The sequence below is a fragment of the Oryx dammah genome, unplaced genomic scaffold (assembly GCF_014754425.2).
Source record: "Oryx dammah isolate SB20612 unplaced genomic scaffold, SCBI_Odam_1.1 HiC_scaffold_19, whole genome shotgun sequence".
NCBI classification, from domain to species: domain Eukaryota; kingdom Metazoa; phylum Chordata; class Mammalia; order Artiodactyla; family Bovidae; genus Oryx; species Oryx dammah.
The window spans coordinates 13,637,054-13,663,524 of NW_024070203.1; the positions used below are offsets into that span (position 1 = coordinate 13,637,054).

The window sequence follows — 26,471 nt, forward strand, 5'->3', positions numbered from 1 at the left end:
TCTTAGCTGTGGTGCAGGGACCTTTGGTTATGGTGTGGGAACCCTTAGTTCCTAGATGTGGGATCCAGTTCCCTGACTGGAGATGGAACTGCCTGCACTGGGAGCATGGTGTCTTCACCTCTGGAGCACCAGGGAAGTCCCATGCTTCATTTAATCCGAAAGCACGAATGGACTTACTGATCAGTCATGTAAATAAACATTTTGATTGAAGAATAAAGTAGTCCTCCTCAAGGCTCCAGAGGAAGCCCACCGACACCCTGTCCCTGGGTGTCTTACACAGTAAGACAGGCTTACTGTGTATTTGTTGGGGGGCCCAGGAAGGACTTGTTTTGGTAAACGGGGTGGGGCAGTTGTCCTGAGACTGTGTATCTCAATAGCAAGGTTTTGGAAGGAGGACAGACCAGGGGCCAGCTAAAGCTGCCCACTTTGAAGAGCCAGCAGGTGCTCAGATGAGGCAGGACAGGATGCACACAGTAGGTCTTCTTTATGGCATAGACGATGCCCGCATCTGGCTTATGTTCAGATGTGACGACAGAGGAGTCTTCTCTCTCAACCCGATCTGGCACAGAGGGGCCCGGTCTGACCTGGTCTCGTGTGAATCTGCATGTTCTACCCCGGAGGCCACCACGGCCGTATCTGAGTGCACCAGGCCAGCTCTGGGAGCTGGGGGCTGCCTCACGTCACCTGAACAGTCTCCCTGGCCGACCTCACCCCTCCTGTGGCTTCTTCACACTCACCCACCCGGTTAGACATAAGCTGCCCCGTATCTCCTTCCCGGCGGCAGCAGACGCAGCAGACAGCAGGCCAAACTCCATTGGCAGAAATGCCCTGCCCACCTCGACTGGGCCCCTGTGACCCCTTTGTGCCATTGCCAGCCGCCTTGAGCCCTGCTCCCTTCTGCCATCTTGTCTGCTTCCTCCCTGTGCCTATTGGAACCCAGCCCCTCTTCTGGACACTCTCTCCCTGGACTCATCTTCCTGAGCACATGCTCAGCAGTGGGTCCTGCCTGTCCGTTTCGCTGGCAGGGCAAGCTCAAGGCCTCATCCGTGTGCACCCCTGACCTCCCTTCCCACAGCGGCCCAGCTTCCAGACCTCGGCCCTGCCCACAGCTCTGGCCCCTGCTGGTCTCCAGAAGCCTCCGCCAAGGATTCGTCTAGCCAAGGTTTTGTCCTTGCATTCCGAGCAGACACTGGCCCTGCACACTTGGCTTGGGGTTCATTCCTTAGCTGCCTCTCCTGCCTCTGCTGGGGTTCGAAGGCCAGGAACACTCCCCGGAGCAGGTGTCTGTACGCTTGGCTCCCGCAGGCAGGGAATCCTGGATGAGGAGCCACACACCTGCTCCGGGAGAGGTAGGGGAGGGGAGCGGCGACACCTGCCCGGCATGTGAACAAAGCCAAGTGACAGGGTAGCAGTGGAGCAAAACTGCCGTGTGGGGTGAGCTGGACTCTGGGAAGGCAGTGTGCAGCCCACCCAGGGAAGTGGGGCGTGCAAGGTCCATCTCGGGTTGAGGGGTGTGGGGACAGTGGAAGGCCAGCTCAACCAGCCTTCAGGGAACGTGGACTTCGTGCCGCCAGCTGCCATCAGGCATGTGGTGTGGTCCGTGTGTCGGAAGCACGCCTGGCGGCGGGCAGAGACTTGGTAAGGGTGAGCTGTCAGCCGAGCACAGGAGGCCTCGGGGAGGGGGCCTGGGCGGGGAGCAGGTGGGGAAGGATGGACGAGGGCAGAGGGGACACTCGTCTCCGGCCTGGGGGTGGCCGTTGGACACTGACGGGGCTTACGTGGGAGTGGCAGGGGCAGCGTAGGCCATGACGAGGTGCCTGTGGGCGTGGGGTGCTGGCTTAGAGCGGGCTTCCCTTCAGAGATGCTGGGGTACTGGCACCAGTTAATGGACCAGGTTTAATGGGGTGGGGGTAGGAGCTGGGGAAGCTCTGGGGGAGGGGTGTCAAGCCAAGTGGACAGCAGGTCCCATGAGTGAAGGCCGGTCAGGAGTGACCACTGAGCTGGGGGCTCAGGAGGGCTCAGGGCCGCGGAGGGACCCCTCTGTGAGGAGGGCGGGGATAAGGGCAGCTAGCTGACAGCGGGTGCACATGTCAGAACTGGGGCAGCAGGGGTAGGCTCTGGAGCGGGGACAGAGAGAGCCACAGGAGGCCATGCAGGACCAGCTGGGGCTGAGGCCACGGAGGGGCGGGGTCTGGAGAGACTGCTGGAAGGCGCCAGAGGCAGGCCAGGGGGCCTCAGGGTCTCCATTCCGCTTCACCCTGGGGGCCTGGTCTGCAGCTGTCTGGGGGGGCATGCAGTGCCACCTGTCAGGTGACCGCTGATGGGTTCCCGGGCGCCTTTCAGAGCCGGAGGAGCAGGACAGTCCTGCCTGGGGGGGGGTCAGTGACCCGTGCCACTGCCCCTCAGGCCCGGGGTGGGGACGGTGAGGTCTCATAGGACCCTCCGTCACACCAGGCAGGTCCCAGGCATGGGTGGCAGACAGCATGTGATCTGGGAGCCCCGGGTCCCATCCATCAGCGGGCCTCCTGGCACAGTGCTGAGGACGTGGCTTGGAAGGCTGCGAGGAGGTGGAGGCATGGAGAAGCTGCTGCCCTCACCCTCCGCCAGAGCCAGGCCCGGCCAGCAATGCCTGTCTGGCTCCTGCCTGTCCGGGTCCTGCTCGCCGCCTCACTCTTGTCGACGCCCAGACCCCTCCCTGCCTCAGGGAGGAAGTGGCAGTGACGAGAATGAGGAAGGGAACACAGAGCGCAGAGGGTCCCGTTTATTGGAATTTTACAGACAGTAGAATGAGAGGAAGGCACCCTCCTGACCTGGACTGTTCCCTCCTCTCTGCCCTCAAGGGCTCAGCACAGGGATGAGACCCGCACCCAGCAGGTCCCCCAGAGGGCAGCACTCCAGTGGGCGGGGGGGGGTGGGGGGGAGGCTGTATGCCGAGCCAGGGAGCAGGGACAGGAGGGGAGACGTGCACCCTCACCTCGTGGCTCCATCGCTCGCCCCTGAGGCCTGGTGTTGCCCCCAGACCCTGGAGTGGGCTGGCAGACAGGGCTCATGCAACACTGGATGGGCGGGAGGGGGCACGGAAACCCAGCCCCGCTGCCCTGTGGCGGGGTGGGACGGCTGGAAGGGGCCATGCTGGCCGCGGCGCGTCCGGACAGAGGTGTCTGCGGTGTACACACGGAAGGGTCGAGGGGCTCCCTGTCCCAGGCAGCACACAGGGACGAGAGAGGGGAGCTGAGAGGAGCTGCCACGCCGGGGCAGGGACCAGGCCGGGCATGCCACCTGAGGGACCCCACACGAGCGGGCTCAGGCTACTCCTTGGCGCGGCCAATGATGGTGAGGATGTACAGGAAGATGTTGATGATGTCCGTGTAGAGGTTCAGTGCAGCGAACACGTACTCCTCCGGGCTCAGGGACAGCTGCTTGTTCCCCAGCAGTAGCTGAGTGTCCACTGCCAGGAACTGGGGGTGACAGAGTGGCGGTGTCAAGAGACAAGCCCCCCGCCCAGCCCCCCGCCCGGGCCATGGCCCCATCACTCACGCAGGTGAATAGCAGAGCGCCCAGCGAGGCGTACACGATCTCCAGGACGCGGCTCCGGATGAAGATGCAGAGGATGGCGAACAGGATGAGCACCACCACGCTCACCAGGAGCACGCCCACGCAGGACGTGAAGTCATAGCGGGTCTGTGGGCACAGACACGCGCAGGGGGCACTGGCGGCCTCCACCCCAGGGCACCTCTGGGCCCCGGGGGTTGGCAGCCCTGCCCCAGGGGGCCCCTCACCTGCATGGAGAAGATGACCACTGTGAAGCAGACGGTCGTGGTGATGCCTACAGCCATGATGACCGCCTCGGTGTTGTAGAAGCTGGCGATCATGCCCACCATGTAGGACAAGCTGACAGTCAGGATCGACTGAGGGGAGATGGTGTGTCAGCACCCAGAGCCGTGGCCCCTCCCACGCTGCCCCACCCCCTCTGTTGCTCCAAAGCCTGAGACGTGGGGTGCTGAGGCAGGGCCCTGGGAGTTACCAGCGCAACAAGGTTCCAGGGGTGCTTCCGCCGGAAGTCCCCACAGCAGCTGAGGACAATGAGAGAGACGAAGAAGACGGCATAGGAGACGTAGTAGGTCCAGACGTTCTCCCGGACAAAGCCCTTCACCTCCCCGACGAAGGTGAACACAGCCACGGTGGACAGGGTCACAGACAGCTGCAGGGTCAGCACCAGGAACACCTGGGGAGGGAGGCGGCTCAGAGCCCTGCCAGCATAGCTGCCCACACCCCCAGCCCCCGAGGCCCACCTTGCGGATGAAGGCCTGGCGGATGCTCTTGTCATCCCAGTTGGTGGCAGGGAAGTCCTGGTTGTCATAGTAGGATGGGGGCCCCTCCTCGTGATAGTTCCCATGATGAGGTGCTGAAGAGCAGGACGGGCAGTCAGCACCCCTCACTCATGTGGGAGCCCCTGCCCTCGCCCTGCCCTGCCCGGATACTCACAGCCAGGGTCCTGTGCTGGGAAGGCCTGTGGCTGTCCGTAGGGGTTGGGGGGGAAGGGGCTCTGCGGATATGGCCCCTGAGGGTATCCTCCTGGGGGGTAGGGGCCCTGTGGGTATCCCCCTGGGGGGTAGGAGCCCTGGGGGTAGCCCCCAGGGGGGTAGGGGCCCTGTGGGTAACCACCTTGGGGGTAGGGGTTGGGGCCCTGGGGATACCCTGGCTGGCCATAGGGGGATGGCTGGAACGTGGCCTGTGGGTAAGGGGCCCCTGGGTAGGGTGCCATGGAGGGCTGGGGCCCTCCCGGATATCCAGGGTTGGGGGGAGGATAGCTGTCCCCAGACACCAAGAAACTCTTTTCATGGGACATGGCCTCAGCTTCTGTGGTCTCCCCCTAGAGGACGGAAAGAGAACAGTTAGCCTGCCGCGACAGAAGCCAGCCGGGCGCCCCACCTGCTGCCGGGAACCAGGACGGAAGGAGCGGTATTATGACCTCTGCCCCAGGGCAGCGGGGAGTCCCAAGCTGGGGGCCAGGAGAGGCGGGTGGGGGCCGGCTGGCTGCGCTGGCGGCTTCAGCACGGGCCGCCACAGACCGACCCCAGAGGAGGGGAGGGACGAGGGAGTGACTTTGTCAGCCTCGGGATTCTGGGGCTTCCGCGCTTTCTCACAAGCACCTTGAGGGGCCCTGTCACCGCTGCTGGCGTCTCCGGGTCAGAGCTCATCCTGGGTGTCGGCGGGGGGCGCGGTCGGGGAGGTGTGGGGGTGTGCCCGGACCCTCCCCTTCACATCCCGCCCCTTAAGCAGCTTTAAGGGGCCAGGGCAGGCGGCTATTTCTATCCCAGGAAATCCTCACGCCATCTGTGACCAACCAGAGCCCTGAGCCCCTCTCCCAGAGCAGGGCCCGACCGTCCCTCGCTCCCGGGTGGGGGCAGCAGGCCTGGATCGGCTGCCGGGCTGCCTGCCGGCGGGGTACGCCAAGAACAGCGGTTTGCGGGGGTGTGTGGGGGATGGAAGAGACCAGAGGGCGCGCAGGGGAACAAAGCGGACGTGGGGGCGAGGCGGGCGGCGGGGGCGGCGGCCAGAGACCCCGCACCGAGGGCGGGGTGGGCCCTCTTGCCCGTTTGGGGGGCGCTCGAGCGGCGGTCCTACTGTCGCAGCAGCGCGCCGCCCCCGCCCGCCTGCCCGCGCGGGGTCCTCCGGCTCCCCGCCCCCGCCGCCGCCGCCGCCGCCGCCGCACCCCCCTCCCAGGCCCCTGCGGGCCGCGCGGCGGCCGGACCGACAGATTGACCCACCGCGACGCCTTTCGGCTGCGCAGGGCTCCCGCGGGGGTGGCAGCGGCCGGCCGGCTGAACCGGTAGACACGCGGCTGTGTTAGGGCCTGGGACTCACCAGTCGCGGGGCGCCTCAGGACGCTGCGCCCACTGTCCGCTGCGCGGCCGCGGGGTAGGCCACCGCTTCGTCCGCACTGGCAACCGCACCCGCACCCGCACCCGCTACGCTGCCGGCTCGGCTGGGCCTGCGCCTGCGGCTCGGGAGACGCAGCGGGGCCGTGTGACGGGGCGGGCCGAGGGCGGGGCATGGGGCGGGGCATGGGGCGGGGCGGGGCCGCGGACGGGGCTCTGCGGGAGGGCGGCGCCTCTCCGGATGGATCCTGCCCCATTCCGCCGCCCTGCTGGTCTTTCTCCCGCTCGTCCACCGAGAGTTGGGCTTGGGCTCTGAGAGCTGTAGACCTAGAGGCTGACACCTGGCCTCTCCAATTTGGGTCAGAGAGTCGAGAAATTTATTTCTAAATTTGAGATTTGCTGAGTTTTGACTAGCACTCTCCATCCCTCCTTGACCTTGAAACCCCACTTTCCATTTCATCCAAGGCTATCCCAGATCAAGAGACCTGATTGTATAATTGCTCAGTCCTCTCCGTTAAGCTAGTCTAGGTCCCTACTAGACCATTTATTCTCACTTCACAAATTCACAAACAGTAAGGGTGGCGTTCTTAGCCCTGTTTCTCTGCTGAGGGACTGAGGCTTAGAGATGCCCCAGAACCGGAGGTCAAGTTGACTTCCCTGGGCTTCAGTGGTCTTGAGAAGAAGCACTGCCTGCCCCAGTCAGGGACATCCCCTGGGGCGCTGTCTCCTGGAGTCCCTGCAGAAGTGCCTCTCCCCCTGGGGCCTAGGAGTCCTACTATACTTGCTGGACTCCTGGATGGTGGCCTCTCCCAGGCCTGGCAGTGGTTGGGAAAGGCTCTGTCCTGTGCAGGGGATGTGTTGGTTCCGTGTTGAAAAACTGACCCCAACGTGGGGAAGCCCTGATCTGTGCCTTTGCACATGTCCTTGGCATAAATACCCCATCATGGCTTATTTCGACTGACCACTAGTTTACAAACTGACTCACAAAGATTCCCCCAAATTGAACAATGTTGTCATGATGTGAGTTGTTCCAGCACACTGCCACCTGGGGTAGATCCTCCACAGCAGGTATAGGTATAATAAGTAAATTATACATTGTGTTAGAAGGCAATGAGTTCCAGTTCAGTTCAGTCACTCAGTCGTATCTGACTCATTGCAACCCCATGAACCGCAGCATGCCAGGCCTCCTTGTCCATCACCAACTCCCGGAGTCTACCCAAACTCATGTCCATTGAGTCTTGAGTCGGTGATGCCATCCAACCATCTCATCCTCTGTCGTCCCCTTCTCCTCCTGCCCTCAATCTTTCCCAGCATCAGGGTCTTTTCAAATGAGTCAGCTCTTCGCATCAGGTGGCCAAAGTACTGGAGAGTCAGCTTTAGCATCAGTCCTTCCAATGAACACCCAGGACTGATCTGCTTTAGGATGGACTGGTTGGATCTCCTTGCAGTCCAAGGGACTCTCAAGAGTCTTCTCCAACACCACAGTTCAAAAGCATCAATTCTTCGGCACTCAGCTTTCTTTATAGTCCAACTCTCACATCCATACATGATTACTGGAAAAACCATAGCCTTGACTACATGGACCTTTGTTGACAATGAGTTCCACGAGAAGACAAAGCATAGAGCAGGCAGGGGTGACTTCAGGTTTTGTACAACTAGAAGTTAATACAATTTGAGGGTCCTTTTTTAAAGAAAAAAACCTAAAAATGACAAATGTGAAGTTGAGGTCAGGGCTTTAGGAGGGTCCTTGAAGACTTTTAAGTTCGAGTTAAACCTGCCACCAAGAACCTAGTAAGGTGAGTTGGGGGAGGGGTGGCCATGTGGCTCTGTGGGAAAGGCTGGTCTAGAAGAGGGAAGGGCCAGTACAAAGGTGTCAGGGAGTGAGGGTCTGCTGCACTGGATGACGGAGCGTGGGGGATACAGGGGCATTCAGCCAGCAGGGTCTGGGGCCTGGTCAGTCCAGCCTGGCAGGTCTTCCAAACGACTTTGGCTTCATCATGGTCCAATCTCTAGCAGCTGTTGGTGCGACTTTTAAGGCACACCCTGCCCTCTGTTGAGGTTGGACGGTACGATAGGGCAGGAGTGGCAGAGAGAGATCAGTTCAGAAGTCAGAGACGTGATCTAGACGAGAGATGACAGGTTTGGACCAGGGTGGGGGCAGCTCAGGGTACAGGCTGGACAGGCCCTCAATCCCTCGCAGAAGTAGCAGGGGTTAAGAGGAGTTTTTGTGGCTGAGGGCTAAGTGGGAGGTGGGGGTGGAGAGCACTGTGGGCACAACTCTTCCAGAGGCTGGAAGCCAATGAATACGGGCACCAGGGAAGGGGTGACTGGATGGCAAGAGGGAGTGTGGGTTCTAAAGGTGCAGCCGGGCGAGAGGCGTGGCAGTGCCTTGGGCCAGCAGTGATGGGGACGTACCCCTCCAGGGTCAGGAGCTGAGCTGCTCGCCTTCGCCAGGTGGCAGGTCGGCCACCTTTGAGTTGTTGAAGGGTGAATGCAGGTGCAGGCGCCAAGGTTGCTGGGGAGAGTTGAAAGCCAGCCTCAGCCAGACCCAAAGTCTCTGCAGTGGGGGAAGGGAACACAGAGGCTTGAGGTCTTTGAGTTGGGGGCAATGACTCAAGAACCCCGGCGTATTTACCAGAGAGGGTGATTGGCTGTCTTGAGGTTCACAGGGAAGGGCCAGTGGGAGTGGAGGACCCCCAAGGGCCACTCCCCCCATCCTGCAGCCACTGGGCTGGGGTGGGACAGACGACAGACGGACGAGACCGGTGGGCGGAGGGCCGGAGGGGCGGGGCGGGGGCGGGGCTGGAACATCCTGCAGGAGGAGCCTGAAGAGGGAAGCACCTGAAAGGCCACACTCGCTCAGCGCTGCGCGCTCCTCCCTTCCTGCAACAGTTTCACTTTTGCTTTCCTGTCCCAGGGTGTGGGGAGGGAGTCCTGGCTGAAGGCCCGGGCTGGGGCAGCTCAGGCTGGGGTCGGGGAGCGTAAGTGGGGGGATGTAGGTCGCCTGCACAGTGAAGGGGGCGTCAGGGAACGCTACCAAGGGACCCGGGCTGCGTGAGGCGGAACGGTGGGGCTGCTGCCTACCCCCTCTTCTGGCCCCAAGGTGGCGATGGGGGAGGCGGAGACGGAGGCGGGAGCGGCAGTGGAGCTCAGTGGTCTGCCCCCCAGCGTCCCAGACGAGCTGCTCACGCTCTACTTCGAGAACCGCCGAAGCTCTGGGGGTGGGCCTGTGGCGAGTTGGCAGAGACTCGGCCGCGGGGGCATCCTCACCTTTGAGGAGCCTGCAGGTGAGGGACCGACGGAAAGGGGCAGCCTGGGCCCCGCTGGCCGCCGGCCCTGACCGGCACGCTCCCCTCGCCCGCAGATGCCGCGAGGGTCCTGGCCTGGCCAGAGCACACTCTGCAGGGGGCTCGGTTGAGCCTGCGGCCAGCCCCACCACGCGCCCCTGCGCGCCTGCTGCTCCAAGGATTGCCTCCTGGCACCACACCCCAGCTCCTGGAGCAGTACGTCCAAGGTCTGCTTTGTGCCGCTGGGCACCCAGAGCAGCCTTGCCACACCCTGGCCAGTCCTCGACCAGATCGCGCCCTGGTGCAACTGCCCAAGCCCCTTTCTGAGGCAGGTAAGAGGCGGGATTGGGGCGGCCTGCCTGTTAGGGGAGGCACCCTGTGCTGACTTGCATCCTCCCCACAGAAGCTGGCGTCCTGGAGGTGCACGCCCGGGCCCTGGGCCTGGAGGGGGCTGAGGTCTCCCTGGCCTGGGTGCCCCAGGCCCGGGCAGTCCGTGTGGTAGGAGGCAACCCCCCTGCAGACCTGCTGCTGCTGGAGCTGTACCTGGAGAATGAGCGCCGCAGCGGTGGGGGGCCCCTGGAGGGCATGCGCAGCCTCCCAGGGCACCTGGGCACCGTGGTCTCCTTCCAGCACTGGAGGGGTGAGTGGGGCAGGACAGGGCGGTTCCCCACCATGGCTTGGAGCCCTGATGACCTGTTCTTTCCCTTCTTCCAAGTGGCCGAGCGGGTGCTGCAGCGGGACCACCAGCTGCAGGGCTCAGAGCTGAGCCTTGTCCCCCACTACGATGTCCTGGAGCCTGAGGAGCTCACTGAGGACGCCGGCGGAGGGAGCCACCCAGGCGACCTGGGGCCTGGGGACCCCAGGCACATTCTCCAGGAGGCAGGAGGACCAGCAAGGGCACAGCATTATGCTGGGGATGTCACACTGGGCTTTGAGGAGGCGCCAGGGCAGTCAGGAGCTTCTCTGAGCGCAGGCCCTTGTTCGGACAGCTCGTCGCTGGCACGGGCCAGGCCAGTCAGCTCAGGGCCTTGGGGGTCTTCAGAAGAGGAGGGACCGGGGAGCCCAAGGACTGTGGGGTCTCCAGACCCAGTGGAGATCACCATGCGCTCTTCAGAGCAGGTGGCATCAGTGAGCTTGGGGCCCGCGGGGTCACCGAGGCAGGAGGGCCTGGTGGAGACGGTGCTGGCAGTGGAGCCGGGAGCAATGCGCTTCATTCAGCTCTATCACGAGGACCTTCTCGCTGGCCTCGGAGACGTGGCTCTTTTCCCACTCGAGGGCTCAGATACGACTGGATTCCGGGTAAGCAGCCCCTGAGGAGTCCTCACCTTTGATCCTCCTCTGCTACTGGGGGCTCCGGGTGCCTTTCCTGTGCCCTAAACTTGCCAACTGCCCCCCAACCCCCGCCCCATGGTCCTGCAGCTCTGCGGAGCCCTGGCCCCATGCCGGGCAGCCGAGGAGTTTCTGCAAAGTCTGCTGGGCAGTGTTAGCTGTCACATGCTGAGCCTGAAGCACCCAGGCAGTGCCAGGTTCCTGCTGAGCCCAGAGGGGCAGCACCTTCTCCGGGAGCTGGAGGCACAGTTCCAGTGTGTCTTCGGGACAGAGCATCTGGCTGGGGCCGTCCTGGACATGGACCTGGAAGAGGTGGACACAGAACCTGCCCCGCCCTCCCCTTGTTCCCCCTGCCAGACGCTGCCTCCACCCTTGCTCAGATGCCTTGGGGGGCAGGTGTCCTGGTAGCCTTGACACTCTCTCCCAACAGTTGGGCCCTACTGAGGCCCTGCAGGCCCTCCCTGGCCTCTCCTCCACCCCGTGGCCTCCAGATGATCCGGACGGTGACCAGGAGAACTCAGGCCTGGGTAGGGATCCCTGGGGCCCCGGGACATCCCGCAGCCCTTTCTTGACCTCTGGCAGCTCTGTGCTGCTCTGCACTGCGCCCATCGGCTGAGCGGATACCCTCCAACCCGTCTCCATCTTCCTCCCGGCCCCTGACTGCCCTGTCCTGGCTGGGCTTGACCCTTGACCGGGTGCCTCTCCCTGCCCCCCAGAGGAGGTCCGAGAGCTGCTGGCCACCCTGGAGGGCCTGGATGACGAAGACTGGCTGCCGCTGGAGCTAGGGGAGGAGGAGCCCGAGGGGCAGCCAGAGGAGGAGGTGACAACCCCCAGGCCTGGGGAGGGGCCCTCGGCCCCCAGCGCGAGAGAGTCTGGGCGGCTGCAGGAGGAAGCCGAGCTACAGCTGGCGCTGTACCGGTCCCTGCAGCCGCGAGGCCAGGCAGCCGAGCAGGAGGAGGCTGCACTGCAGCAGGCCCTGGCCCTCTCCCTGCTGGAGCCGCCCCCCCTGAGAGGGGAGCAGGAGCTCCTCTGGGGCCAGGGCCCGGGTGGCTGGGCCCAGCTGGAGGTGCACGCTGCCTTCGAGCGGGATATGGACGAGCTGGGCCGGGCCCTGGAGGCTGCCTTGGAGGTGCACATCAGGGAGGAGGTGGTGGGGGCCCCAGGCTGTGTCCTGCCTACGGAGCTGTGCGCCCGCCTGGAGCGGTGCCACGGCGTGAGTGTTGCTCTGCACGGTGGCCACATCGTCCTCCGAGGCTTTGGGGTCCAGCCTAGCCACGCGGCCCGCCACCTGGCAGCGCTGCTGGCTGGCCCCCGGGATCAGAGCTTGGCCTTTCCCTTGGCGGCTTCTGGCTCCACGCGTGAGTCCGCAGGCTGGGAGGGGGCGAGGAGGGCAGGGGCCACCGGTGCCCTGGGCATGGCCTACAGCCTTTCTCCTTCCTGCCTCAGTGCTACAGCAGAGGCCGAAGGAGCCCCTGGGCAGGCTGGAGTGTCTCGCTGAGAGCAGCAGCGAGTTCCAGGCGGTGGTGCAGGCTTTCTGTGACACGCTGGACACGGCCCACGGCAGGATCCACGTGGTGCGGGTGAGGCTACTCTGTCTTGCCGCCTCTAGTCTCTGGACTCCTGGCACGTTTTGCTTTGCAGAGCCCGTGGCCAGGGAGACAGAAAGCTGTGGAGGTTGGGGGTCCCCACTCTGCCAGTGACAGTCAGGTGCAGAGCGTGGGGTGCTGGCACCATCTCGTGGCTTCTCTGAGGATCGCTCCTTCCGCAGACTGCACCTCTGGGGGCTCCCCTGCCATGGGGGTGGCTCCAGCAAGAGGGCTGGCTGCAGCCTCCTCCTGCATTCACTTGTAAAAAGTAGCAGCTCTGAGCATGGTCTCGTTGCCGAAAAGGCTGGGAACTACTAGTGGGGGGCCAGAAGGAAGGAAAAGGAGGCTGAGAAGGAGAGGCTGCAAGGCAGTGGGATGGATGATGGAGGCAGTGGCATCCCGAGGGCTGGTGGGGCCAGAAGAAAGGGCTGAGGAGGAAGCTGAGCCAGGCTGGTTGGCTGGCACGCGAGTGTGAGAGCAGTGCCCAGAGACAGGATAACTGAGCACGAGCTGGGCTGCACACTCAAGGCCGAGGGGCCGGAATCGGGGGCCAGCCGAGAGCTGGGAAGCCAGGCGGCCCCTTTGACTCTTGAGGCACTGAGCTGTGGGTGAGTGGGCCTGGGGTGGGGTAGCAGCATCAGCAGCCTGGATCTGGTCAGAAATGCAGAACCCCAGGCCTTCCCTAGCCCTGGCCTGGTCAGCCAGCAGCAGCACCACCGCTCTCCTGGTTCTACTGCTGTAACTCCATGGGGAGGACTGTGCTTCCATTTCTGGACTTAGCAGCCATCACCCCTGCCCTTTGCGGAGGACAGACCTCCTGCACTCGGGCCCCAGGCTCCTCTTGAGGTTCGGCTGGTTGCCTGTGCAACTGCTTCCAGCAGGACCTCTGTGACTGACGTGGTCCGCTTGAGTCTTTTCTCCACTTAATTTTAGAGACTGTCTCTTGTTTCCCTCCAGAGAAGATGTGGAGAATGGGCTTCCCTTCTCCCCGTCATTTCTTCCCTCTTCCATCTAACATTTGGTCAGTGACATTATTTTTATGTTGGCAAGGTTGACAAACCAACATCATTGTCTGACTGTCATGAAGCTCCATGCTTGGGCCATCAGTTCAGTTTAGTCGCTCAGTCGTGTCCAACTCTGTGACCCCATGAGACTGCAGCATGCCAGGCTTCCCAGTCCATCACCAACTCCTGGAGCTTGCTTAAACTCATGTTTGGGCCTTAGGTTGATCAATATATTATGATAATGAAAAAATATTTACCACTGGACCAGAGAGGGCAAAGGGGAAGGAAAAACCTAGTTATTAAAACCATGTTGCCTGAAAGAGAATATTCTAGGAGTCAAGGGCAAATGGCCATTAATTTCATTTACTCTCTGCATTTTTCTTTGTGGTGCTTGGCTACTGAGTTTCTCCTGGTGACTCTGTCACCCTCTTGCATAGATTCCTTTTCTGTTTAGTAGAAGTTTCTCCTTGAGTGAGTAATAAACACCTTGGACTTTTAAATTTATTTTGCCTTTTGCAACTACAACTTGATATTTTTTCAAACAAAACATGCTATGTGTTTATTAAAATATTTCTATGAACTTAAGCACAGCTGATTCTTATGTGCCTTCATCTGTCCTTATTTTGTTTGCACCACAAATAGTGTGGCTGGGTATAGCAATCAGGATGAAAATATATTTTCCTTCAGATGTTTGGAAGACTTAACTCTTTTTCTTTCCTTCTCAAAATTTTTTTGTTCTTGGAAAGGTAACAAAACCCTTCTGTGGCCTCTTAGCATCCAGTATTAGTGGTGAGAAGCCCAGTATGAGAATGTGAGATTTTTTCCACTTTTGTATATTGACTTTGGGGTGTGTGTGTGTGTGTGTGTGTGTGTGCACCCATCGTCCTTGGCATTTCTTTCCATCTGAAGATGCCACCTTCAGCTCAGAGAAACTGTCTTCCATCAAGCCCTTGTTTGCTCCCGTCACATCTGGCGTCTTCTTGTGGAGTTCCTACTACTGAGACCTTAGACTTCCCGGCCCCTCTCCCACATCAGTCCTCTCATAGTCCCCAAGTCTTTCTTTAGCTCTGCACTGAGTCACTTCCTGATCTCTATCTTCATCTTATTATTTAGCTGACCCACTGGATGTAGTTCAGCAATTCCATCCTTAATATAAGAACACTCTAATTTTCAGACTGTTTCTTTTTCACAGTAGGTAATCTTGTTTCATGGATACAATATTCTTTTGCATCCATCTGAAGTGACGAGAATTTCTTAAGAAACTTTTTGGGTCCCTGAGTTGGCTCCTCCTGGTTGACTATCAGGTCGGTCACCAGGTCTCCCATCACTGGGAAGTCCGGGATATCTCCTGGCATTGGGGGTGAAGTCCTGCCTGCAGTGCAGGCACCGGGCTCAGCTTCTCTCTGTAGAGGCGTGGCTGTGGGTGCTGGGTTTTGGTTAGTGGATGGGTTGTCCACTTGCAGCCCCCTCGGGAGCCCTCCAGTGCCACTTGGGGCCCTGTGGAGGTGGCGAAGGTCAGCCTCATGTGGGCTACTGAGTAGAGCATGGCAGGAGCTGTGAGGTCTCTCCAGGCTCTGAACTCCTCCAAGAGGGCTCTTTGGGGCTCAGCCCTGCTGGGTGGCCCAGAGGCACAAGTAGCCTGGCTGTGACTGATTCCTCCTCCCACCCCAACCCGCCTCAGGTGGAGCGTGTGCTACACCCACTGCTGCAGCAGCAGTACGAGCTGCACCGGCAGCGCCTGGAGCAGTGCTGTGAGCGGCCGGTCGAGCAGGTCCTGTACCACGGCACGGCGGTGCCCACTGTCCCCGACATCTGCGCGCACGGCTTCAACCGCAGCTTCTGCGGCCGCAATGGTGAGGCCTGGGTCCCTGCGGGGGCGGAGGCTCTGCTCCCTGGAACCATCCTGACCGGCCCCCCCCAACCCCGTGCATTGCCCCCCGCAGGTGCGCTCTATGGACAGGGCGTGTACTTCGCCAAGCGCGCCTCCCTGTCGGTGCTGGACCGCTACTCGCCCCCCGATGCCGAGGGCCACAAGGCAGTGTTCGTGGCACGGGTGCTGACCGGTGACTACGGGCAGGGCCAGCGCGGGCTGCGGGCACCCCCTCCGCGGCCCGCCGGGCACGCGCTCCTGCGCTATGACAGCGCGGTGGACTGCCTCCACCGGCCCAGCATCTTCGTCATCTTCCACGACACCCAGGCGCTGCCCACCCACCTCATCACTTGCAAGCACAAGTCCCGGTTTCTCCCCGAAGACGCCCCTGCGCTCCTGAGCACCTCCCCAGCCACCTGACCCTAGAGGCCCCCCTCGGCCCGGCCTCCCGCTCCCTATTGCCCCGCACAGCCCTACCGCCCCGCCTCCTGTCGTGGTGCTGTGTCCCCCCCTTGGGCAGGGTTCCCCCCACCCCGGCTTGGGCCGGCCGACCACCAGGGGTCAGCAGAGCCCGGGTGGAGGGTGGCCGGGCCAGACCTCGCCCGGGCGACTGTGTCGTTTGAATAAAAATGCCTGTGAAACCTGGCGGGGGCCCTGCTGGAGCTCTGGGTCCGACCTCTGTTTTGAGGGTGGCTAGGGGCGGGGCCGAGGCAGAGCCGCAGCGACTGGGGGGCGGAGGCCGACCCGGCGCGCCCCCGAGCTACCCCGCGTCGCCCTAGTGTCACGCACGCTCCCCTAACGGCGTCTCCTTGGCGACGGGCCGCCCCCTGCGCGCGGGGAGTGAGCCGTGCCGGGCGGCGGAGGTGGGGTGGGGAACGCTGTCCCAGAGAAGCCGCGCTGGCGCTCCGGCCCCCCCCGCCACGGGGAGCCCTGGCCCCGCAAGCACTCGGGCGCCAGGACCGCACGGGCGGCGCTCGGTTAGGGGCCGGGGCGGGGCTCTGGGCTCGCCCCGCCCGCACAGCCTGCGCAGCTTTCCCGGCACCGGCAGTCCGGCCGCACCGGCCGAGCCCAGCGCAGCTGAGCCATCGCGCAGGTAAGACCTGGGCCGGGACGAGGAGGCGCGCGGCAGGCGGGAGCCGCGGGATGGGGTGGGGGCAGCCCGGAACCAGAGGCTGCGTCGAGGCCCTTCCTCCCTCGGGAGGATGCCACCTCCGCGCGCGGAGACTGCGGAACTGGACGGGCGGTGCCCGGGGTGTGGGCAGGAAAGGCTGCCGGCGGGGTGCGGCTGGCGGCGGGGCGCCGGGCGGGGGGCTGGCCGGGAGGCAGGGTGCGGAGGGGCTGTGCAGGGTGGGACAGGCCGGGGCGGGGCGGCCCCCAGCTCGGTACCCGGCGTCTCCTCCTAGCACAGAGCCCACATTGTGCCCCCGCGCCAGCCCAGCCCCGCCAGGACGGAGCCCCGTTCACCTGCACGCCCGCGCGTGGGGCCCGGGCGCTGAGGGGCGTGCGCGCGTCGGTGCTGGTGCGCTTCTGCGGCCCCGGCCGGGCGTGATGCGTGCCGCGCAGGGCGGGCTGCTGGAGCGGCGGCCCCGGCTCCCTCCCAGCCTCGCTGCAGCAGAGCTCCTGCGGCCCACGCCGATGCGGCTTCAGCTATTTATAGGGCTTCACTGCGGAGACCGAGGTGGGGCTGCGCTGGGGTGGGGTAAGGCGACGGGGAGCCCTGTTGGCTCGGACAGCTTGGAGGTAGAGCTAATGTCGCTTGAGGTCTGGGTCCTTCCCTGAAGGCCTCTGAGGGGAGGGGCAGCAACCAGTGGTTCCCCATGGCCTGCCTTGTTTGCTGATCGGAGGATTAGGGGAGACAGGGTCCAGGTTTGGCACAGAGGGGCCGGAGGCCAGTGTCGGTGTGATGGGGTGGAGGTTGGAATCAGTGGCCTCTGAGGGGGTGAGCCCCTGGGCAATGGTGTGGAGGGACCAGTGTTTGGGTGACTAAGACAAGGGAGCGGCAGTGAGTGTTGGGGGGTGTCAATATCTCTGTGCTGCAGGGAGTGAGGTCAATGTCTTGGGTAGGGGGTCAATGTGTGGGTGTCTGCAGGATGAGCTGGAGAGGGTGGTCCGTCCTGTCGGGGTTGAGAGGGTTCAGCGTGTGGACGAGGCAGGACGTAGGAGCGGTGTGGGTGTCAGTGTCCAGGTAACGGCGCCTGCGGTGGGTCCCTGTTTAGGTTAAGAATGTGTAGGTCAGTGTGGGGCAGTGTGCCCCCATACGTAGAGGTGTGATCCGCTCCTGCTTTCTCTCCAGGAGGCCATGTCGGGCGAGGACCAGGAGGTTCGGGCAGTGGTTGAGGATGGCTCCAACGGGGGCAGTGGCTCGCCCAGCCCTGGGGACACGCTGCCCTGGAACCTGGAGAAAACCCAGCGGAGCCGGCGAGGTGGAGGTGGCCCCGGAGGAAATGGGAGTGTCTTGGACCCTGCCGAAAGAGCAGTCATCCGCATTGCAGGTAACGCTCAGGAACTCGGCCTGTCCGGTTCATCAGCTCTCGCCCGTTGGCTGAGCCCCTGCTGTGTGTTCTGCGCCGGGCTTCAGGAGTCGAAGAGGCCCGGAGCGGCTTGCAGGGCGAACGAAGCGGGCCTCTCGGTCCCGAGTGATTGCGGGCAGCACAGCGCCATCTGCTGGCCGCGCCCGGTCAGCTGCACGAGGCCGGAGGTGGAGCTTGCGTAGGGCGCCTTGCCGCTCTCAGGACGAGCCCTCAGGCCCCAGTGATGGTGACACTTCCTTAGGTTGCTGGGGCAGAGCCGCCTCCCAGGGAGTAGAAGCATGTAGGGACAGGACAGGAGGGACCACCTGGTTGGTGGAGCCCCAGCCCCTCCCTGAGCCAAGATCCGGCCTGGCCTCCAGTAGCAGCCATCCTGGAGGAGAAAGGGGAAGGTCCGGGGCAAGGACCCTGACCGTGTGGGCTGGCAGCAGACAGCGGCTGCGCCCTCTGGGAATTAGGTGACGGCTTGTGCTGCGAAGGGAGGAGCCAGCTGGGGGTCTCCAGGTCAGCCACGTGGGCAGGACAGAATGATGATGAGGGGGTGGAGGGGGGCGCGGCGGGCGGCACCCCTGCAGGAGGCCGGGAGGGTGGGCCGACGTGGGTGGGAAGAGGCCAGGAATCCCAGTGCTGGACGGGACGGTGTAGGCGGCAGCGAGGGACGTTGTGGGTGGGAGCACAGGGACAGCTTGTGGGGGTGTGGGGAGCTGGAGGGTGCCGCTGCCCGGGGCCTTGTGGGCGCGGCTGGACCGCGGTCTTTTTCACATGTCACATCTGGATGCGAAGGAACGAGGCCCTCTTTCACTCAAGGGAAGGTGAATCCTGAACGTGCTACCGCAGCCCGGACCCCGGCGCTGTCAGCGCCCCCACCCCATCCCTCCGTGCCGTCCCGCGAGCCCTGGAAGCCAGGGGCTTCTGGACACGGGGTGCGCAGCGTTTCCAGCTGGAGGAACGCTGCCGGGGCGTTCCGGGGGAGGGCGTTTCTCAGCCCTGGGAGACGGCGTTTCTCAGCCCTGGGAGACAGGGCTTGCCAATCTGATGGGTGGCAAGGACATTGTCTTTTCTTCTGTACATTCCTGATTTCAGCCCTTTTATTCGTAATTTTTAAATTTTCTTTTTAGCGTAAGAATTTCATACCGAAAACACTTGGTCTCCCAGGTTGCAAGGGAAAGCTCTCGGTAGCGGTGGCGGGGGCGGAAGCGGGTGGGCGCGCCGGGGGCGGCCAGGTGAGCTCGCTGGGTCTGGCGGCCAGCGAGGAAGGGGGCCCCTGCCAGGCCAGGCACGCTGATTTCGGGACGTCGTTGGGCAGGCGACTGGGTCGGGGGCGGGAAGGGGGTGTGCGCCCGCCGGGAGGAGCGCGGGGCGGAGACTAGGAGCCTCCGACGCCGGGAGGCGCCGGGGCTCGCGGCCGCAGCTCCCCCGGGCCCCGCCCGCCCGTGGGGCATCCTGGGTGCGGGGCGGGGCGGGGGCGGCTCCTTTAAGCGGCGCGCGCGGCTGCAGGGGCCGAGTGGCCGCCGGGGACTGGAAGCCCGCTCTGCGCCGCAGCGCCCGGCTCGTCCCGCGCCTGCCGCCGCCATGGCCACCCTGCCGCCGCCCGACGAGCAGGACTTCATCCAGGCCTACGAGGAGGTGCGCGAGAAGTACAAAGGTACGGCCGCGGCCCCCGCCCACCCTGCGGGCTGCCTGCCGGCCGACTGGCCGGCCCTGACAGGTCCTCCGGCCCGGCAGTCCGGCCTCTGACACCTCGTCTGCGAGGGTCGTCCCGATTGGAGCCCAGCCCCCCGGCCCACCTCCCAGCCTCACTCGACCGGCGCAGCCGCCGGCGGCGCGCTCGGCAGAGCCCGGTGGTCATGCCCTTAATAGGGCATGGTGCGGCGCGGGCGGGTGGAGTGGGCCGCCCTGGCCAGTGTCCTGTGTCCGGCGTCCGTGCACAGCAGACACGTGGGTCAGTCTAAGCTGTCCCCTACCCCTCGGCTGGGCGCGTCCTCCAGGAGTGCGGGTGGCCGCCTCTGTCTGGCAGTGGGTCGCATAGCTGCTGTCTTTCCTCACCTCCCCAAATTGGTGAGCACCTAGGCTGCTGCCCAGCCTTGGCAGGGACCCTGTGACGCCCCTTTACTGTCCGCTGGGGAGCAGCTGTGGGCTGGGGAAGTCGGGTCAGCCCCCTCTTCCTCTCTACAGGAGTCCACTCTGGGGCTTTGGCAGACCTCTGCCCCTGCTCCACCCGCCAGGGGCCCCTGGATCTGCCCAGGCCTCACTGCTGTCCGCTGCCCGCAGCCCAGCTGCCTGGGGCATGAGCTCTGAGCAGGCATGGGCGCAGCCCTGGCCCCTGGCCCACAGAGGCTCAGCAAGGGTCGAGGTGGGGTGCTGGGCAGCGCTCAGCCAGAGCAGGTCCCGGCCCACACGGCTGGTTAGGCTGGCTCTGCCCCCAAGGGCAGTTCAGGGAGAGAGGTCCTGCTGGGACCTTGCCTGGAGCCCTGGGCAGCCGCTGTCCACCCACTGACCTCACCCAGGCAGGGGAGGTTTCACCAGGCCCTAGGCTCATCTCTGCCGGGCGGTTGTCCACTCATGGCTGTCCGGGCCCTGGCTGGGTAGACTTGCTGCATGCTTCCCCCGCCAGCACTGTGGCCGACCTGCTTGTCTCTGTGACCAGTCGCTTGGGCTGGAGACACTACTGTGACTGTGAGCTCCTGAGCCTGCAGGGAGGGAAGGTGCATCTTGGGCAGGCTGGCCTGGCCCAGGGGCGTCCGTCTGGACACGTCCAGGGCAGGGGGCAGCCGCCCACCTGGGCCGCAGCCCTCCTGGCAGGCCCCAGGATGGAACTGTTCATGAACTGGCCGCTCTGAAGGAAGTGGGGACGCCGCACAGTACGAACAGTGCTCTGTCCAGCACCTTCCTGTGTGGCTCCAGAGCCCGTCAGGACGTCAGGCTGGAGTGTCCCGGCTTGAGAAGCCCTGGCCCGCTGCTCCCTGGGGTGGCACCCATCTCTCAGGAGTGAGGCCTGACAGGACCCTGTGGGCTTCTAGGACTGGTGTGGAGCTGCCTTGGCCGTGCCTGTCCCCGGCTGGCCTGGTTGCTGCCCGCGGGTGCAGGGCGCCTTCCTGAGGTGGCCAGTGCCGTGGCTCAGCTCTGATTGCGGCATGGGCCCGGGGCGGCTGAGAGCAGCGAACTGGGGGAGCAGGTGTGGGGGCTGCTGGTTGGGGTAGGAAAGGCTTCTGGGGGACCTGAGTCCCTCAGCTCCTGGCTTGAGCCATGGGAATGGGCAGGGGGCTGGGCTGGGCCCCGACTGGTCAGGGCCACAGCCAAGCCCTGAGGATGGCCTCAAGGAGGCAGAAGAGGCTGGGCTGTGGGCTGCGGGCCTGACGGCTGTGAGCCCCTCAGACCCATGGAAGCCTGAGGCCCTGGGCCATCTGCCCCCGGCGTGGAGTGCTGCCCACAGCGGAGAAGAGGAGTGAGGCCTGCTGGGCTGGAAACAGGAAGGAAGCATGGGTTCCCCTCTGGGGGCGCAGTGAGCACTAACATGCTCGGCCCTCAGGGACTCCTGCCCAGCTCTGCACACCCGCTCCTGGTCACTCACTGGCCGGGGAGGGCCTGGCGCCGCCTACCTTGCCTCATCCCCGCTGGCATTCGCCCTGCCCCCACCCTTGCCCTGTTTGCCCTCTTGGACGCACCTTCCCCATCTGCCTCCAGAATCCAGCCTCTGCAGTGACCTTCGTGCCCTCCCTGGACCCCAGGGCACCTCCCTGTCCACACTGGACCTCACTGTCCACACTGGATGTGTCACTCTCCTGGAAATCCCCCACGCTCCCGGCAGCGTCCTGCTCCTCCCAGGGCCTTTTCCACTTCCTGTCTGCTGGCCCCTGGCTCCAGGGCAGATCCCCACAGGGCTGGAGAGCCAGGCGGGGCTGGGGGAGGCTGCAGAGGCCTGTGGTCTCTGTGGGAGGGCAGGAAGGGGGAGTTCAGGTGATGCAGGCCAGGCTGTGGGGGGAAGGTATATGGTGAAAGAGCCCCCCAAAGCCCCGTGGCGGCCCCCGCCACGTCCAGAGGCCTGTCCAGGCAGATGGGACACAGAGTCCAGGACAGGGAGTAGGCGGTCCAGCCAGGAGGGTCTGGGCAGCCTGTAGAGAGTTCAAGGCTGTGTCTCAGGGCTGGGAGCCTCAGTGTGGATGGGGGGAGGGGGCCCAGAGGGTACCCACCAAGCTACTGCGGTGGTCCTGGAGGGGGCACAGATGTGGAGTGGGGAGGGCAGAGGTGTGCAATGTCGGCGGGGGTGTTTGTGGGGGCAGGTACTCCAGGCAGGGCTGGGGTAGGGGGTCTGCTGGAGGCACCCCCGGGAGACCATCCGGCTTAGAGAGGGTGGGTCTGGGAGGCGGCGACAATGGTGTGGGGAGTGTCCTCGAGTCCGCAGGACGTGTGCCTGGCTGGTGGGGTTCCCTCACCTCCCTGTCTGGCCCGTCACGTGTCCCACCCTGTCCCATCCTGGACTCAGTTACCTGTGTCCCTGGCACCAGCCCCAGGCTCTCAGCCAGGACTCAGGGCGCTTGCAGGGTGAACAGGTGATCACATGGGGTGTCATATTTGGTGGCCAGAACTCAGTGGGCAGGATTGGGGTCTGGCAGTTATTTGGGACTCATTGGAGAGGGCTTTTGGTCTGTTTATGGTCAAAAGCTAAAAACAGACAGAAAAGCACTATGAGAATATAAAGAAAAAAGGTGAAAGTCTCACTTTGGGTCCCTAGTCTCACTGGCTGGGGTGACCATAGTGTGTGTGTGTGAGAGAGAGAGAAAAACAGAGAGAGAATTCAGTGGTTTTAGCAAATTAATAGACTTGTGAAGTCATTCGCACCATTGATTTCAGAACATTTATGGTCCCCAGCCCCTGGCAACTGATCTACTTTAGGTCTCTGTGGATTTGCCTGTGTAGGACATTTCATATTAATGGAATCATCCAACTTTGCGTCTGGTTTCTTTCGTGTGGTGTAATATTTCTTCCATGTCATAGTGCGTGGTTCTTCCTTCCTTTTTATGGTGGTATGATATTCCGTGGTGTGGATAGACTACGTTTGGTTTACCTCTGTCTAGGGTGATGGGTCTGGGGGCTGTTTCCACCTTTGGCTATTATGAATATGCTGCTGTGAACACTTGTCTGCCAGTTTTTGTGTGGATGTATGTGCTTATCTCTCTTGGGTATATACCAAGGAGTGGAATTGCTGGAACATGTGTTAATTCTATATTTAACAGTTTGAAGGACTGCCAGATTGCTTTGCAAAGCAGCTGCACTGTTTTGTGATCCCATGAGCAGTGTGTGAGGTTTCCAGTCTCTTCACATCCTCACCAGCACTGACTATCTGCTATTAGGGAGCCCCTGGTGGCTCAGACGGTAAAGCGTCTGCCTGTAATGTGGGAGATCCCGGTTTGATCCCTGGGTGGGGAAGATCCTCTGGAGATGGAAATGGCAACCCACTCCAGTATTCTTTCCTGGAAAATTCCATGGATGGAGGAGCCTGGTATAGGCTACAGTCCATTGGTCACAAAGAGTTGAACACGACTGAGCGACTTCATTTTTGATTATAGCCATTCAATCCTAGTGGGTGTGAAGTGGTTTCTCTTGATTTTGATTTGCATTTCCTGATGATGTTGAGCATCTTTTCTTCTGCATATTGGTTATTGTCTTCTTTAGAGAAGTGTCTGTTCAGAGGCTTTATCTGTGTTTACCTTGTTTTTTTTCTTTTCATTATTGAATTGTTAGTGTTTTTCGTGTCTTCTAGATATAAGTCCCTTATCAGAGGATTTGCAAAAATATTCTCTGATTCTATGGGTTGTCTTTTATTTTTTTGATGGTGTTCTTTGAAGCACAAGAGATTTTAACAAGTCCAATTTATCTATTTTTTTCTTGGTTGCTATGCTTTTGGTGTCATATCTAAGAAACTGTTGCCTATTTCAAAGTTATGAAGATTTATATGTATGTTTTTTCCCAAGAGTTTTATAGTTTTTGCTCTTACATTTTGTTTTTTTATCTATTTTGATTTTTTGAATATGGCATGTGGTAGTGGTCCAACTTTATTCCTTTTTTTTTTTTTTTTTGCCACACAGTTTGCTGATTCTTTCTTCCCAAACCAGGGATCAAAGCCAGGGCCCCTGAGTGAGAGCGCTGAGTCCCAACCACCGGACCTCCAGGGAAGTCCCCCAACTTTACTCTTTTGCTTGTGGATATCCAGTTGGCCCAGCACCATTCACTGAAAAGATTCTTCTTCCCCCACTGAATGGTCTTGGCACCCGCATGCTTTTTAATGGATACAGTGCTAAGCGTTCCATTATGTGGAAGTACCTCACCTTATTCATTTGGTCCCTTTAGATTTGGGCAGTTCAGTTCAGTTCAGTTGCTCAGTTGTGTCAGAATCTTTGTGACCTCGTGAACCGCAGCACACCAGGGCTCCCTGTCCATCACCAACTGCTAGAGTCCACCCAAACCCATGTCCATTGAGTCGGTGATGCCATCCAACCATCTCATCTTCTGTCGTCCCCTTCTCCTCCTGCATGCAATCTTTCCCAGCATCAGGGTCTTTTCAAATGAGTCAGCTCTTCGCATCAGGTGGCCAAAGGATTGAAGTTTCAGCTTCAACATCAGTCCTTCCAATGAACACCCAGGACTGATCTGCTTTAGGATGGACTGGTTGGATCTCTTGCAGACTAGGGGACTCTCAAGAGTCTTCTCCAACACCACAGTTCAAAAGCATCAATTCTTCGGCACTCAGCTTTCTTTATAGTCCGACTCTCACATCCATACATGACTACTGGGAAAACCATAGCCTTGACTAGACGGACCTTTGTGGACAAAATAATGTCTCTGCTTTTTAATATGCTGTCTAGGGTGGTCATAACTTTCCTTCCAAGGAGTAAGTGTCTTTTAATTTCATGGCTGCACTCACCATCTGCAGTGATTTTGGAGCCCAGAAAAATAAAGTCTGACACTCTTTCCACTGTTTCCCCTTCTATTTCCCATGAAATGATGGGACCAGATGCCATGATCTTAGTTTTCTGAATGTTGAGCTTTAAGCTGCTTTTTCACTCTCCTCTTTCACTTTCATCAAGAGGCTCTTTAGTTCTTCTTCACTTTCTGCCATAAAGATGGTATCATCTGCATATCTTAGGTTATTGATATTTCTCCCGGCAATCTTGATTCCAGCTTGTACTTCCTCCAGCACAGCATTTCTCATGATGTACTCTGCATATAAGTTAAATAAGCAGGGTGACAATATACAGCCTTGATGTACTCCTTTTCCTATTTGGAACCAATCTGTTGTTCCATGTCCAGTTCTAATTGTTGCTTCCTGGGCTGCATACAGGTTTCTCAAGAGGCAGGTCAGATGGTCTGGTATTCCCATCTCCTTCAGAATTTTCCACAGTTTATTGTGATCCACACAGTCAAAGGTTTTGGCATAGTCAATAAAGCAGAAACAGATGTTTTTCTGAAACTCTCTTGCTTTTTTGATGATCCAGTAGATGTTGTCAATTTGATCTCTGGTTCCTCTGCCTTTTCTAAAACCAACTTGAACATCTGGAAGTTAACGGTTCATGTATTGCTAAAGCCTGGCTTGGAGAATTTTGAGCATTACTTTACTAGCGTGTGAGATGAGTGCAATTATTTGGGCCTATCATTGAAAGTGATTGTATTTTGGAACTTCCTTGCTGGTCGGTCTAGTGATTAAGAGTCCGCCTTCTAATGCTGGGGACTCGAGTTCGATCCCTGGTTGGGGAGCTAGAAGACCCCACATGCCATGGGGCAACTAAGCCTATCCACCACAACAAAGATCCTGAGTGCTGCCACTGAGACCTGATGCAGCCAAATAAATGAAGAAATATTTTAAAAAATGATTGTATTTCTAATTTGGCCCCTGGTGTAGATGAGCCAGCAGGGCTTGCTCCCCTTCTCTCTTCGTCTGCTCTCCTCCGGGGGAGCTTGGGTCATGGATTAGCTGGGGAAGGGTCTTCCCAGCTGGATGGTCAGCACTTGGCAGGGACTGTTCCTGCTGCCCTAGGGCCAGGAAGGAGGAGGGGGCATCTGTTACCCATATGCATCCTGGGGTGGGGTGCATCCGGGGCCCATGCTGCAGGGAGGAAGGGCCTGGAAGGACCCCAGAGGCTGGGAGATCTTGGGCAGGCTGGTGGTCAGGTGGTCCAGGGGCAGCATGGGGGCTGGGGGCCGTGGAGTGGGGAAGGCGTAGCTGGGGGTTCTACCCCCTGCTTTGGGTTCCTGTGGCTGCCGTAACAAATCGCCACAGTCTGGGTGGCTTAAAACAACAGAAGTTTTCTCTCACAGTTCGGCAGGGCCACGCGCCCCCAGAAGCTTTGGGGCAGGTCACGTTTCTGGCCCCCCCATCTCCCAGCGGCTGCATCCCTGCAGTGTCACCTCCATCTTCAGCATGGCCTCCCTGGCATCTTCTCTTCTGTCTCTTGTAAGGACACTTAAGACTGGACTTAGGTCTTCTTGGTAGTCTAGGATGATCTCAGCTCAAGAATCTTAACTAAGTCACAACTGCAAAGACCCTGTTTCCAAAAGTACCTTTCAGGGTTTCTGTCTGTTTTTGGAGCCACCATTCAGTGCACTCCCACCTGCCTTCTGAAATTCATGTCTGTCATGTGCAAAAGACATTTGCCTCTCCCAGCATCCCCAAGAGTCTTACAGCCACAACACTCAGCCCAAAATCTCACCTAAATCTCATCCAAAGCCCCACATCTCATCTAAGTTGTCTATATCAGGTATAGGTAAGATTCTGCATATGGTCCACGCTGGGGTGAAACCCATCTCAATTTGTGGACCTGTGAGCTAGAAATCGAGTTGTATACTCCCAAAATACAATGTTGGAGAGGCATAGAGTAGACAGCTCCACTCCCAAAAGGAGGAAGAAAAGATAAAGGGGGTCACCAGTCCCCAGCAAGCCTGAAACCCAGCAGGGCAAGTTCCAATATGGCTGAAGGCCTGAGAACACCC

At 60.8% G+C, this 26,471-nt stretch overlaps 3 protein-coding genes across 9 annotated transcripts in view; 2 read left to right on the forward strand and 1 right to left on the reverse strand.

Moving 5' to 3' along the window:
* Positions 1 to 2,729: 2,729 nt before the first annotated feature.
* GRINA (glutamate ionotropic receptor NMDA type subunit associated protein 1) lies at positions 2,730 to 6,043 on the reverse strand. Of its 2 annotated transcripts, XM_040261567.1 has the most exons (7): positions 5,869 to 6,043; positions 4,486 to 4,873; positions 4,293 to 4,405; positions 4,025 to 4,225; positions 3,780 to 3,908; positions 3,538 to 3,681; positions 2,730 to 3,458 (listed from the first exon to the last, which is right to left on the reverse strand). In XM_040261567.1, exons 2-7 carry the CDS (start codon positions 4,847 to 4,849, stop codon positions 3,309 to 3,311), a joined length of 1,101 nt encoding a protein of 366 aa, XP_040117501.1. In that variant the 5' UTR covers positions 4,850 to 4,873; positions 5,869 to 6,043; the 3' UTR covers positions 2,730 to 3,308. The 2 variants fall into 2 exon arrangements, with proteins under 2 accessions (XP_040117501.1, XP_040117502.1); XM_040261568.1 differs by having other exon boundaries at positions 4,025 to 4,405; positions 5,869 to 6,033.
* Positions 6,044 to 8,699: 2,656 nt separating this feature from the next.
* PARP10 (poly(ADP-ribose) polymerase family member 10) lies at positions 8,700 to 15,620 on the forward strand. Of its 2 annotated transcripts, XM_040261570.1 has the most exons (10): positions 8,701 to 9,169; positions 9,247 to 9,501; positions 9,573 to 9,809; positions 9,885 to 10,468; positions 10,589 to 10,810; positions 10,929 to 11,025; positions 11,215 to 11,856; positions 11,945 to 12,078; positions 14,770 to 14,941; positions 15,032 to 15,620. In XM_040261570.1, exons 1-10 carry the CDS (start codon positions 8,992 to 8,994, stop codon positions 15,376 to 15,378), a joined length of 2,868 nt encoding a protein of 955 aa, XP_040117504.1. In that variant the 5' UTR covers positions 8,701 to 8,991; the 3' UTR covers positions 15,379 to 15,620. The 2 variants fall into 2 exon arrangements, with proteins under 2 accessions (XP_040117503.1, XP_040117504.1); XM_040261569.1 differs by having other exon boundaries at positions 8,700 to 9,169; positions 9,573 to 10,468.
* A 366-nt stretch (positions 15,621 to 15,986) lies between these two features.
* Positions 15,987 to 26,471, forward strand: part of PLEC (plectin) — a 53,644-nt gene continuing 43,159 nt past the window's right edge. For 2 of the 5 annotated variants that reach the window (XM_040261583.1, XM_040261584.1), the window contains exon 1: positions 18,996 to 19,131. In XM_040261583.1, coding sequence (XP_040117517.1) covers positions 19,059 to 19,131 — 73 coding nt within the window. In that variant the 5' untranslated portion in view covers positions 18,996 to 19,058. Of the gene's footprint in view, positions 16,052 to 17,055; positions 17,451 to 18,995; positions 19,132 to 26,471 lie in introns of those variants that run through there. The other 3 variants (XM_040261576.1, XM_040261574.1, XM_040261573.1) reach the window with 3 other exon arrangements.